Below are 11,986 nucleotides of genomic sequence, written 5' to 3' on the forward strand. Positions count from 1 at the left end.
AATACTGCTATTTGTGACACAGGTGAGAAGACAAACCCCAGACTACGCAACGCTTTGGCTTTCCTTCCCCTAATGCACGCAGGAGCCCGGCGCAGAGGTAAAGGTGCACGTGCAAATAGCGTCACTCACGCGGGGGACACGAGTCACACCACGAGGTGACATCTCGAACAAGGGACAGCCGGTCCCCAGCGTGCTTTGGTGTGAGAGCAGAGGGACGGGCCTGTTCTGGGCACAGGGGTAGGATGGGCGAGGTGTTACCTGCACCTGGGCACCAGTGCAGAGAGCAGGGGCTGCTCATCCCCCTTTGATGATGCTGGATTGAAACGAGGTCATAAATGCCAGAAACCATCCAGGGAACGAGGCCAATCCCACGCAAACGGGATTTCGGGTGAAGGGGAGGCTGAACGCGGAGCTTCATCCTCGCACTGACTGGGGCACAAAAGCCGCCACTCACCGTGGAAAGCATTCAGGAAAACGGAAGCTGGTTTACCACCGAGGGATTGGCTCAGTCCTCAGTCGGGGAGCCCCCCGTGTGCAGCAGCCCCTGGGCTGTCTCGTTTCCAGGCTTATCCTTCCAGGAGCAGCTCCGCAGCACCCTTTCTGCACCAGCGTCTCGGAGAAAAGCGGCACGTGTCGAAGGCGCGTTGCAACGCAATAAGTCCTCCTGCCAAAGGCAGGAGATGCGCGCCCAGTACTTCGTTCAGCTGTCCTGCTTCTTCATCCTGGTCAGCAGCAGGTAAGGGGATGCCCTGTAGTCCCGCAGGGGGCTGCGGAGCGAGGCAGAGAAAAGCAGGGATCGCTCAGAAACCTTCCCACACCTCTGTTTTTTTAAAATCCCATCACAAAGCCACCCCTCTCTACACAGCCACGCTCACACCGCCAGTGACGCAGAACTGCTGCCTTGCGTGTGGGGCAGCTGACCCCAAACCTTGGTTTCCCGAGGGCAGCTCTGCCCCCAGGCAGCCAGGACTCCCGTGAGCCCCAGCAGAGCCCCGTGCTGAGCCCAACACCTGCCCAGGACAGAGCGACCTGCGTCCCTCAGGCTCGTGGATCCCTTTCCTGCATGAGGGAGGGATCCTCTGCAGGCCGTGGATCTGCTCCCTTCCACCAAGGCCCGGATCAGTTTGCCCAAACCTCCGCGGGCAGAGGCACTCACTCTGTCAGGACGGCTTTCGAAACTTTTGTCTTGGGCTGGCCGGACCATAACGCCACTCTGTCTTTTAGTTCTTTATTCTGCAGGGGGAAAAAAATAAGATGTAATGCAAATAAATAACAGCCAGGCGCTGCCCCCAGCTCAGCAGCCTGCAGGGCCCTCCCTGCTTTTTGCTGCCCTCTCCCCTGATGTTTCCCCACCCGAGAAACAAGAGGATTTCACGGGACCACTGCTGATCTCTCCTCTTAATGCCTCTTCCTCCTTCCTGACCTTACCTGAGTCTCAAGCGCCGTCACCTTTTCCGTCAGGTCTTCTATTTTTTTGTCCTGGATTTTGAGTTCTTTGTTCAGTTCCTCCACCTAGGAGTTAGGAAAGGAAGTTTGTAAGAGGTTCGAAACACGAAAAACAAGCAAAACCACAGCGTTAACTGTCCTGCCACGCCAGGGGGATTGCAGCCACTTCTTTCACCAGAGGAAAAACTGGAGCTAAGTGATTGCCCAACGCATAAGACAATTTCCCAACACACGGTGTCGCATTTTCCTTAGCCTGCCTCGCGCTGGTGTACGTGCAGGAAGGTGCTTGTGACAGCTACGTGGTGTGGGGACTTGCCTTAACTGCCTGGGGAAAGGCAGGCCAGCCTTCTGTGAGGAGCGTGCAGCGGGAATAAATATATTTTAAAAGTCAGCAAGTAAAAGCAGTTCACGTTGTATAGTTACTTGGGGAAGGGGGCTGATTGCTTTTAACTTTGCCGGAGTCTTTCTAGGATCTAGGCCCCTGGTTTGGGGAGAGGGACTTTATCAGGGAGTGACAGGACACGGGGTAATGGCTTTAAACTAAAAGAGAGCCGACAGATTACGTGTTGGGAAGAAATTCGCGATGAGGGCTGTTCATGACAGCAGGTTTACAGCCCGAGCTCGCCCCATCCACCCCAATAATCCCAATTTTGGGGGTGATGCCTGCTCTGCATTAATCGCAGGGCCAGGCCTCTGCTCCCCCGCTGCAGGGCCTCACCTCCTGGATGACGCGGCGCAGGCTCTGGTGCTGTGCCCCGATCAGGCGCTGCAGGTGGCCGATCTGCTCCCGCAGCGTGGCGATGTCCTGCTGCACGGCCAGGCACCTGGGGACAGGAGCACGGGGTGAGCGCGAGCATATACACATAGAGAGGCTTCTCTGCTGAGCAGGGCAAGTGAACCCATAAAATAAACCCCACAAAATAAACCAGACTGTGGGGCAGGACCACCCACCAACCCGAATCCCTGTTGATCATTAAAATCATCAATAACTCCACAGGCTGAAGTCGCCAACAAGTTCATAAGCAATAAAGCGTTATCTGATATTAAAAAAAAGTTGTAAGGGGGGCTGCAGAGGCTCCGGGAGCCCCATGGGGTGGGCAGGTGGCGATACCCTACACCAAGTCACCCCCCAGAAACAAGGGGAGCACTGCACCACGTGCATGTAATCACCGTTTGCTGTCTTCATTCCTCGACATCATCTGCAGAAGCATCTTTTCATAGGACATTTTCTTTTCTATCAGGGTTTTCTTTTCCTGAGGAAACAGAGTTTTATGAGAGTGGTATTACACGCCCTGTCATTTCATTACAAAGAGACATTTGGCCTTAGGTCCGACCGCTCTAGCCAGTCTCCAAAAATTCAGCAATAGCCACCTACATCAACCTCAGCTCCAGCTGCAGATACAGAACAGTCTGACCTCTCTAAACCAACCCACAAAGGGATGGCAGCGTACCGATTTACCGTGAGAAAATTCACTCTTAAAAAAAGTTTTTGCCTATATTTAGTTAGCAAAAATTTCACATCTTGAGAGGGGCCGTGCTCAGCCGCCAGTGGGAACCACCTGAGCGCTACAGCCACCTCTCTTTACAGGACGCTGTGGTACCAGAAGACCACAAATCCTTCAGAAATATTTTTTCAACCCTTGCGGCGCCCACCTCCTCCATCCTCCGCACGCGCTGCTCCATGCCCGCGATGCGGGCGCACCTCTCCTCCACGTCGCCGGCGAGCCGCCTGGCCTTCTCCTCCTTCTGCTGGAGCTTCTCTTCCTGTTCCCCGCTGCGGGCCTGCGAGCAAGGAGGGTGGTTCAAGGTGTGCGTGGGCACAGGACCCCACTGCGATTTTGGGGGCTCCAAGTACCCGCAGGCTTGACCCACAGTAGGAAACATCCCCCTCTGCGGACAAAGAGCTCCTAAACTCACTCATTCCAAAAATCCATTTGTATCTGGGCCCCAGCTTTCCCACCCCACACCTCAGAGCAGCCGCAAGTTAACTGGACACAAGAAACACCTTCCTGTAACAGCTCGATACCTGAGCAGAACCATCGTGCCCCCACGCAGGGAGATCTGTACCTGTATTTGCTTCTTCTCATCCTCATGAGCTTTTCGGAGTTCTTCTGACCGAGTCTGGTAGTTCTCGTAGAGTTTCTGGGAGGCAGCTCGGAGAGCCTGCACGCCCGCTTCCCTTGTGGCTTCCAGCTAGAAAGGGAATTTCACAATAAGCATATATGGTGCTTTAAAAACAATGTTATAATCACGTGTCAAAACACAAGCACCCTATAAGATCAATTTTCAGTATTTTCCCTTGTCAAAGAACAATAATCCTACCCACCTGCCAGCAGCGTGCAACAGGCAGTTCAGTTTCTAGACAAAGGCAGATTTATTCAGCACTGAAGCACCCCTCCTTGACAAAGGACGATGGTTTAAAAGGAGCGAGGTGCTTCGAACTGCTCCTGAACACCTCTGCTGTCAGCCACCAGCAGCACTACATTGTCTCACCGCCCACAAATTGCGCGTGTGAAGCAGCTTTAACACAAATCTCATGGTCTGGCAGAACAGAGCAGCTCGCACCAGCTGGCGAAGCAAAGGCAGCTCTGCCTCTTCCCCAAAACCAGTTGTCCTCTGGGCCACGAGGCACGGGTGAGACCTTGGGAAGCCCCAGCACGCACCTTGATCCGTAGCACCTGGTTCTCCCTGCTGACCAGCAGCAGCTGCCTCTCTGTTTCCCTCATCTTCGCCGCCACGGGGCTGCAGCTCGAGCCCCAGCCGCCGCTCCTGGGCTCTGGGCTACCGCCCGGCACCGGAGGGTGCTGCTAAAGGAAACACACGTGGAAAGCAAGCTCAAGGGATCGGAAAAACAGCCTGAGCAGTTGATGCTGATGACTGAGCCCCTAAAACAGGCTGGTTTCTTGCAAGCACCCCTTTCCTTTTCCCAGGAGGCAGCTTTGCAGAGCAGCCAGCCCTACCCGAGGGCCAGCAGAGCTCCCGGCTGCACGGCTCTCCAGGGCTTCACATTTTAAAGCCTTAGCACGTCAGTCCTTACAAATAGCTGCCTTCTGCTCCCTGCATTGTTACTCCGCACGAATAATTAGCTTGTAGATGATCGCAGCATGCCTATGGCAGGTGAGGCCATTCTTACTTTCCGCCGAGTTCGTTTGTTAAAAATAAACCCCTAAAAACAAAGGGCTGCCTGTACATTTCAAGGAGTTCAAACCATAAATCACTTTCTTTTCGCTTCTTTTCTTCCGCCTCACTCCTCACCTGAGCAGAAAAAGGAATAAGCATTTTGAAGAACTTGTTGTGATCAATTATTTCTTAATGAGCACCGTTTCAGCCCAGTGATCCTTCCCCTTACTCATTCCTGTGCTCCTTCAGGCTCACAGTTAGGATGCAGAAAAACAGCTTTCGCACGTTATCATCGCTGCTCTGTTGTTTGGAGCAAAGAACTAAGACATCAGATCTACTGGGCTGAGTCCCACTGCTCACAAGATCTCTTAGGGGAAAAAAAGAAAAGAGAAAAAAGCATGTTCTAGCTATTTGTTGTGGTGTTGGCAGCGAGCAGAGCACCCCTTCACACACCCTGCGTGAGCTGATGTCACCACCACGGAATATATCCTTTTTTGCAGTAAGGCTATATCCTTATATCCTTTTATTTTCTAATGCATCAGCTCCCACCTCACTCTGCTGCCGTCACCTGTAAAGCACAAGGCGCCCATCCTAAACACTTCCTTATCGCAAAGCGTCCCCAGCTGCGCCTCGCAAGGGCTGCGAGTTTGGGTGGGGACAGCACAGAAGCATCTCTTGCAACAACCCTAAACAAGGGGCGGAAAAACCTCACGAGTTTCAGAGTGGTTTAACCAAGACAGTGCACACTATAATTAAAGCAACGCTGCGGAGAAAATAGTGTTTCTAGTAAACAACCGCGTACGGTCAGGATTTTCTCTTTCAGCAGCTATCACGATTGCTCACCGTGTTACCAAGCGAAGAAAGGAACGAAACAACAGCAGCTTCACAAATACCTTTTTCACATATTCAGCTTCTTCGGTGATCTCTGCACAGGAGGCCCCGTACATGACGTAGCTCCCCTCCGAGCCCCGGTCTTCCCGCGTTACTTCTTCAGTGAGCAGCAGGGTGGTGGTCACGATGCGCGCGTTCCTCTGCTCTGCACGAGGACAAGAAGAGGGGCTTGTCTCATTACACCAGGGCAGCGAGGCCGTTTCCCCACCCCATTTAAATCCGTTTCAGCTTCAGGCGTTGCAAGCGTAAAGAAGTAAAGACTGAGAACCACTTATAAAAACTTGTAAGAGCCACATAAAAATAAATGTAGACACATCCTCTTTTTTTTTTTATAGATGGGAAAATAAATGCATTCACACGTTATTTTCACTGAAGATTTCACCGACTTCTCGCTAGCAACCTAAACCACCATCCTACATCATTTCAGAAAACACTTGGCCAGAGACTCCGGGCAGAAAACACGTGAATACCTCACACGAACCTGCAATTTAACAGAGGGCAAAACAAAACTTTTGCCACTCGTCTGAGAGGTTTATCCACCAAAACCAATTAGAGCCTGCCGAGCGGTCCCGCTGCCAATTACAGCGAGTCCAGAGGACTGACAACCTGTCCTGCTCCGATGCAAGGAGCAGCACAAAGCCTGAATCACAGCACAACTCTCAGGAGAGGGCTTGGAGCAAAACTACCTAGGGGGAACGGATGGGAGACAGCAGATAAAGCTTGTTCTTCCCGTGTCACGCACCGAGAGGAAGGTCCCAGCCGCCTCGGTTCCGTTTCTCCTGTACAATGGTGACATCCAGTGTCAGCTGCTTTACTCTGAAAGGAGCCTGAATTTCTCCAGCTACCTGTTTCCAGCCTGTCCCAGGCGGGGTCAGCAAGCTTACAGGTGCCCATCAGGCAAGCTGGTTTTTAACGAGCACGTTTGAAGCATCTGGAACTAATTAAAGCTAACACAGGAGGTTAACAACACCACTCAGCATGGTGGTGGACAGGCTCAAAACAAAAAAATGGTTGAGTTTTACAAACCTTGCAGATCATTTACAACAAAAGTTCGCTTAAAAATGCATTTATTTAAAAACACCGGAGTTCGAGGTCTTAGTTCCTGCGGGTTAAGCCGCTGAAAGCCATCCCTGCATGGTTTGCTGCAGGCAAACCCTCGTGTTCATTGAGTCACCCCAGCACAGAGTGTTGCAGCACTACCAGGAAGATCACTCAGGCTAGCGCATTTCTTAATTAACCCGTTTTCTAGTAAAATATAATTAGGCAGCTCGAAATATTTATTGCTGCGGTGAAGGAGGAATGGCCTTCCCACAGAGAGCCGCGTGGAGCCGGTGGTGTAACTGCCCCGCTGGAGCAGCGGCCCACGCTGCAGACCTTCCCCACGTTCTGTTAACCTCTGTCCCAGGCAGACAATACAGAAGACTAAACCATAAATCAGCCATAAATAAGCATAAAAAAAAAAAAATCAATACACGAGCCCCACGGCTGTTACTCGGAACTCCAGTTCCTAGGTGATCTACGAATTCAAGAGCAATAAAACACAGAAATAGCCTCCCTGCTTCCCATTTCACACTCCTTACCCGCTTCTAAAAGTCAGGAGCATCAGCAGATGCCACAGCCCCGGCCAGCACAGAGCTGCTCCGCTTTGGATGTGGGAGATGGGAGGGAAAATCATGACGGGAAGGCTGTAAAACGACGAGCTCCCTTTCTGCCCACAATTTTCGTGTGGCTGGCAAGGAGGAGCTGGCGATCCAGACACAACCCTCGGGGCTTTGACCTCAAGCGAGCGCGCAGAAGAGGTTTCCGTAGCTCCAGAGGACGGTTCCCTGCCGACACGAAGTCGGGTCTCGCTCTGGGGCTGCTGTTTTCCTCCTGCCTGCCCTCTGGCCGCCAGCTCGCCCAGCACAGAGGCGCCCCGCACCAGTCTCCCTCCAGCCTGGGGAGATTCAGGCTGAAGCCTCCAGGCCCCGTCCCCTGGGGGGCAGGTGGGATGGAAATGCCTTTTAGCCCTGAAGAAGCGGAGCCAAGAGAAATACAGAGTGGGCACAGCTCTGCGAGGTGACCTGAAGGTCCCCAGCTGGGGCGGGAGGCGCTCAGGGCAGTCCTCGTCTGTCGGGGACTCGGGACAGGTTTTGGCCATAAGCCCCAAATTCGGGTCTTTGCCCTAAGCATCTTTCCAGGTGGGGCAATGGGACCAGCGACAGAACGAAGCGAGGGCTGGAGCCCTTCTAATCGGAATTAACGCATTTAATTGCGACTATTGGGGATATTCGGATAAGAAACCCCGGGCCAGCCTCCAGCAGAGCGCTGTACCCCCACACCGGGTCTCTCCCTGCCCATGCTCCCCACGCACCCCCAAGGAGCCAGCTGCCAGGTAAACAACCCCGGCGCTCGTCCCACAGCCGAGCGGGGACTTGGACAACCTTCCTCCCCCTTCCCACGCCTGCCCGAGCTGCCGGCCGAGGCTCTTCTCACAGCTGTTTGACAAACCCTTGTTAGAAAATACACACGAACACCACGCTCTCTCCCCAGACAAAGGTGCCCCCCCCGCCGCTCGGGCAGGCTGCGGTGCCCCCCAGGACCCACCCAGCCGGGTCCCCCTCTCTCCTTCCTCCTCCTCCTCTTCCTCGGCCACCTTCCCCCCCGGCCCCTCAGCCTCACCTGCGGACATGGCTCGGCCCCGGCAGCCGGGGGCCTCCGCCCCGGGGAGCCCCGAACATGGCCCCGGGCCCCGCCCGGCCCCGCCCCGGCCCGGCCCAGCCCGGCCCGGTGTGGCTCGGAGCCTCCGGCCCCCATGTCCCTCACAGCCCTCCCCCTGTAAAGTTCCCCCCTTTGGCTGCGGGGACAGCGGGCGAAGTGGAAACGGGGGGGGGGGGGGGGGAGAAAAACGTGCGATAAGCTGCTGCGGACACCACAGCCCCGTCAGCAGGTCCAGCCCGCAGCAATCCCTCCGCATCCGTGACTCCGAAAAACATCGCTTTGCACCCAGTTCTCTCTTTCCCAGCACCATTTTGAACCTGAGGCCGTGTGGGCCCAGGACAGGAGCAGCTGCTGGGCGCCCACCCGCCACCGCCGTGTCCCCCCCACACGGTGCTGTCCCCCCGCCTGGCCCTGTCCCCCCGCGCCGTTGGGGCCGCAGGGCCCCAGCGCTGGGCTGGGCTGAGGACCAGGAGCTGCTGGCCCCTGCGAGCTGTCTATTCTGCGGAAGGGCGAGGGGGGTTGCCTTATTAATTACAGTCAGAAATAACAATGATAATAAAGCGTTACTCCTCTTTCCTCCTGCTGCTCCTTTCTCGCCTCCCCTCGGACGCGGAGCGGCGCGGGGGCAAAGTCGGGCTGTTTCCAGCCCCGTTCGGAGAGCAAACAGTGGCGAGGCAGCGCCCAGCTCCAAAGTCTGCTCTCGCCAGCGAGGACGGGAGAGGCTGGGAGCACCCCAGAACCACCCCGAGCCCAGTCACCACCAAGCACATCCCCCAGGACTGCTTCTTCCTTAGCTCTGGAAACTCTCAGATCTCTCAAATGGGGTCACGAGAGGAGTCTTTTCTGCTCGTGATACCCGCCGAAGCAGCTAGCCGCCCACCAGCGGTTAATCTCTAGTCCCCACTGAGCCTTGTAGCTGGCTCCAGCTGCGCTCAGCAGCCCGGGAAGGCAGAGTCCAGGCTGGTGATTTCATTTCCATTTACTGCTTAAGGAAGGCGAGGCAAAATGCAGCTTGGTGCGTCTTTGAAGCTGTGTGTAAAACGGTTTGCAAACACCGCTGTGCTTTCCCCCCAGGAGATCTCTGAGGGTGTACGATTGAGCAATTTAGTGGCTAGCATTGGCACGGGTGATGCCTGAAGACCTCTTTTAATGGGGAAGACATTTTGAGGTGACTTACAAGATACTGCAGGAGCTGACGCCCCAGCTGTCAGCATACTGCAGTGCTCCGTGCAACCTCGTGTAAACTTCAGCACCAGCCCCTCGCACCGACACAGCAATATTTCAGCAGGCAGTGTGCTGAATTTGGGCAGATTCCTGCCCAAACGCAAGAGGTGGGCTGGGTCTCTCAAGCCAGTGATCGCTAGACAATTTGGACTGAGAGATTAACCAGTCCTCAACACATGTAGCACCCACGAGGCAGGGGAGGCTGACGAGCCGTGGTAATTTAGGTTAGCGATTCGGACTTGCCCTGGGATTCATCATTCCTCCCTGCCGCATCCTGTTTTGATCCAGCTATTGCAACGCACGCAGGTTTGTACGGGATGTGCAGGGAGCTGAGCCTATGAAGGGAAGGTCTTCCAGCCCCTGGAGCTTGTTCAGTTACTCATCCTCTTACTGTCATTATTCAAATATCTGAGTTTTACCTCCTAAAAGCAGTTATATCCACAAACTCATTAAAAAGAGAATGGAGAAAATTATGATGTCACTATGGGTTTTCCCACCAAACTTCCATTATGTGCTTTGATGAGTAAAGCATTAAGCTTATTTGCAAATTCTGAGGTCTGGAGCAAAGCCTGTTGAATAACATGGAAAGAAACTTCATATATGTCTGTGAAAGAGGATTACTTATTTTTATTTCTCTGTTGAAAACATAAGCAGTAATTCAGCTGCATCACTCGTTCTCTGGAAGTATGATGGCTCTTTCATTCAAAAAGTACTAAAAATGTCACATTTTTGAGTCTAAGATGTGGCAACATTGGACAGGGGAACAGATTTAGCAGAACACCCGCGCTGGGGTACAGGGAAAGCCCTCGCCTTTGCTGTACCTCTGCAGCTGTGTCCAGAAAATTGCAGCGTGATGCAAGGGTGCTTCGGTCACGGTAACCTCCGTTCCTCCAGGGAAAAGGAAACAGAGTGTCTCTTTATTCAGCAAAATCTCATTTTACAGAACAGTGGCCTGTTAGGCATGTGATGTGAAACAGAAACGGCTGATGACTTTTGTGATGCGGATTTGTCTTCACGAAGGTGTGCGTAACACGAAATGTACGGAACGGGGCGAAGCGTGTGATACGGAGCTCACTCCTGTGCTTCAGTTCTGCATTTTCAAGAGCTTTCAGCTAGGAGAGAGCCAGAAAGGAGCAAATCACGTGCACGGATCTAAAACTATGTTTTAGAAAATGTGGGACAAGTTATCCTAGCAGCTTGCAAGGACACAAGTGAGCAGCGAGAGCTGTCATGGTGAGATGTGGGAGCCTGCGCTGCAGCAGGGCGCGTGCAGGGCCAGGTGTCCAGAGCGAGGTGAATGCTTCCTTTCGCTTCCAACCAAAAAAGTAAAAGTAAAAGGCAGTGCTGCGAGCGCAGGTGCCCACAGTGCTGGTCTGCAGAAGTGCCATTTCGTGGAGCTGGCTCCTGTGCTGCCCGCGGAAATGCCGTCCTCTCCCCGTCCCAGCTCCGGCCTCTCCTGCCCATGTCCCCCGTGGGTGTAACCGCAGGTTTGCCATCGGTCACGGTGAGCACTCAGTCAGCAATTTCCTCAGTGGGAGGATCGCTGATTAGCGAGGCAAAGTGCATTCCTCGCTGGAAACCCGTCCGATCCCACTCAGGTTTTTCCAGTCACAGCGCACGGCCGGCGGTCCCCGAGCTGCCCCCACTGATGCTCGGCCCCACAGCTCGCCTTGCCCTTGGCTGCTCGCAGCTCCTGCACTGCCTGCTCCCCAAATACCTTACCCGAAGCCAGCCTTCATGCCAAAGTTGAGGAAGATTAAAGATGAGGGCTTAGAAATTTTAATAAAGATCCAAAGTTCCTTCGGGCCGAGCTCACCCTACAAAAACAGCCTTTTATTGATGGCTTGTGAGCCACTTTCCGCAGATAAACACGGTGAGAAGTTATTCAAACAAAGCTTTAATGCTGGGATTTCTAGATAAGAACGTCAGATTATGTTCTGGCTCTGACAGGCCCAGCAGCTCAACAAAAGCCGTGAGTCATCTGTCTGCTGCCTGCCGGGAGTCACCCCGCGCTTGCGGGCGGCCGAGGTGTGTTCGAGCCATCCCGATGAGATGTCAAACACGATACGTGTCCCAGCACCGTGTCCGTGTGTCCCAGCGCAATGTCTGTGTGTCCCTTTATGCTGTCCGTGTGTCCCGGCAGAGGTATCGAGCACCCAGGCTGAGCCCCAGGGAGGGAGCCGTGAGCGAGGCCGGCCTGAGGTCGCACCGAGATGACCCCAAAACTTCGGGTGTGTTGCAGGCCGTCACGGCCATCGGGTTACCTCCCTGTTAGTAACACTGCTTCGGCAGCCTACGTGTCTGCAGGTAGGAAGCGTTTTGTGCCTGCACCAGGGAAAGTGCCCTAACTTCGATGTTGAAGCTAACGTTCAAACCAAACAGCGATAATCCTGGAACAGGGAGCAAAAGACGGCTCTTTTGCCTCAAGTGTTTAATAGTCACCAGGGAAGCCTGGTAATTAATTTATTGCTTTAATTATACAGTGTGTTAACTGTTCCTGTCAATGTCTTTTTAAGATAAGAGTTTTGTTGCATGAGTAGTTTGGGCGAGAAGAAAAAGAGTTCTTCTTATCTCGCCTGCGCTGAAAACATAACATTAGCAGGAA

General features: G+C 53.8%; 1 protein-coding gene across 4 annotated transcripts; it reads right to left on the reverse strand.

Annotated features, from left to right (window-relative positions):
- Nucleotides 1–582: 582 nt before the first annotated feature.
- Nucleotides 583–8,202, reverse strand: LOC310889863 (coiled-coil domain-containing protein 68-like). Of its 4 annotated transcripts, none has more exons than XM_083818048.1 (10): nucleotides 8,119–8,202; nucleotides 5,460–5,602; nucleotides 4,110–4,250; nucleotides 3,514–3,639; nucleotides 3,100–3,228; nucleotides 2,617–2,699; nucleotides 2,165–2,270; nucleotides 1,429–1,512; nucleotides 1,157–1,233; nucleotides 583–767 (listed from the first exon to the last, which is right to left on the reverse strand). In XM_083818048.1, exons 1-10 carry the CDS (start codon nucleotides 8,126–8,128, stop codon nucleotides 701–703), a joined length of 966 nt encoding a protein of 321 aa, XP_083674174.1. In that variant the 5' UTR covers nucleotides 8,129–8,202; the 3' UTR covers nucleotides 583–700. The 4 variants fall into 4 exon arrangements, with proteins under 4 accessions (XP_083674174.1, XP_083674175.1, XP_083674176.1 ...); XM_083818049.1 differs by lacking the exon at nucleotides 8,119–8,202 and adding an exon at nucleotides 7,038–7,894 and having other exon boundaries at nucleotides 590–767; nucleotides 4,110–4,253; XM_083818050.1 differs by lacking the exon at nucleotides 8,119–8,202 and adding an exon at nucleotides 5,815–5,938 and having other exon boundaries at nucleotides 590–767; nucleotides 4,110–4,253.
- Between the last annotated feature and the right edge of the window lie 3,784 nt (nucleotides 8,203–11,986).

The sequence above is a fragment of the Anser anser genome (assembly GCF_964211835.1).
Source record: "Anser anser genome assembly, chromosome: Z".
In the NCBI taxonomy this organism is placed as follows: domain Eukaryota; kingdom Metazoa; phylum Chordata; class Aves; order Anseriformes; family Anatidae; genus Anser; species Anser anser.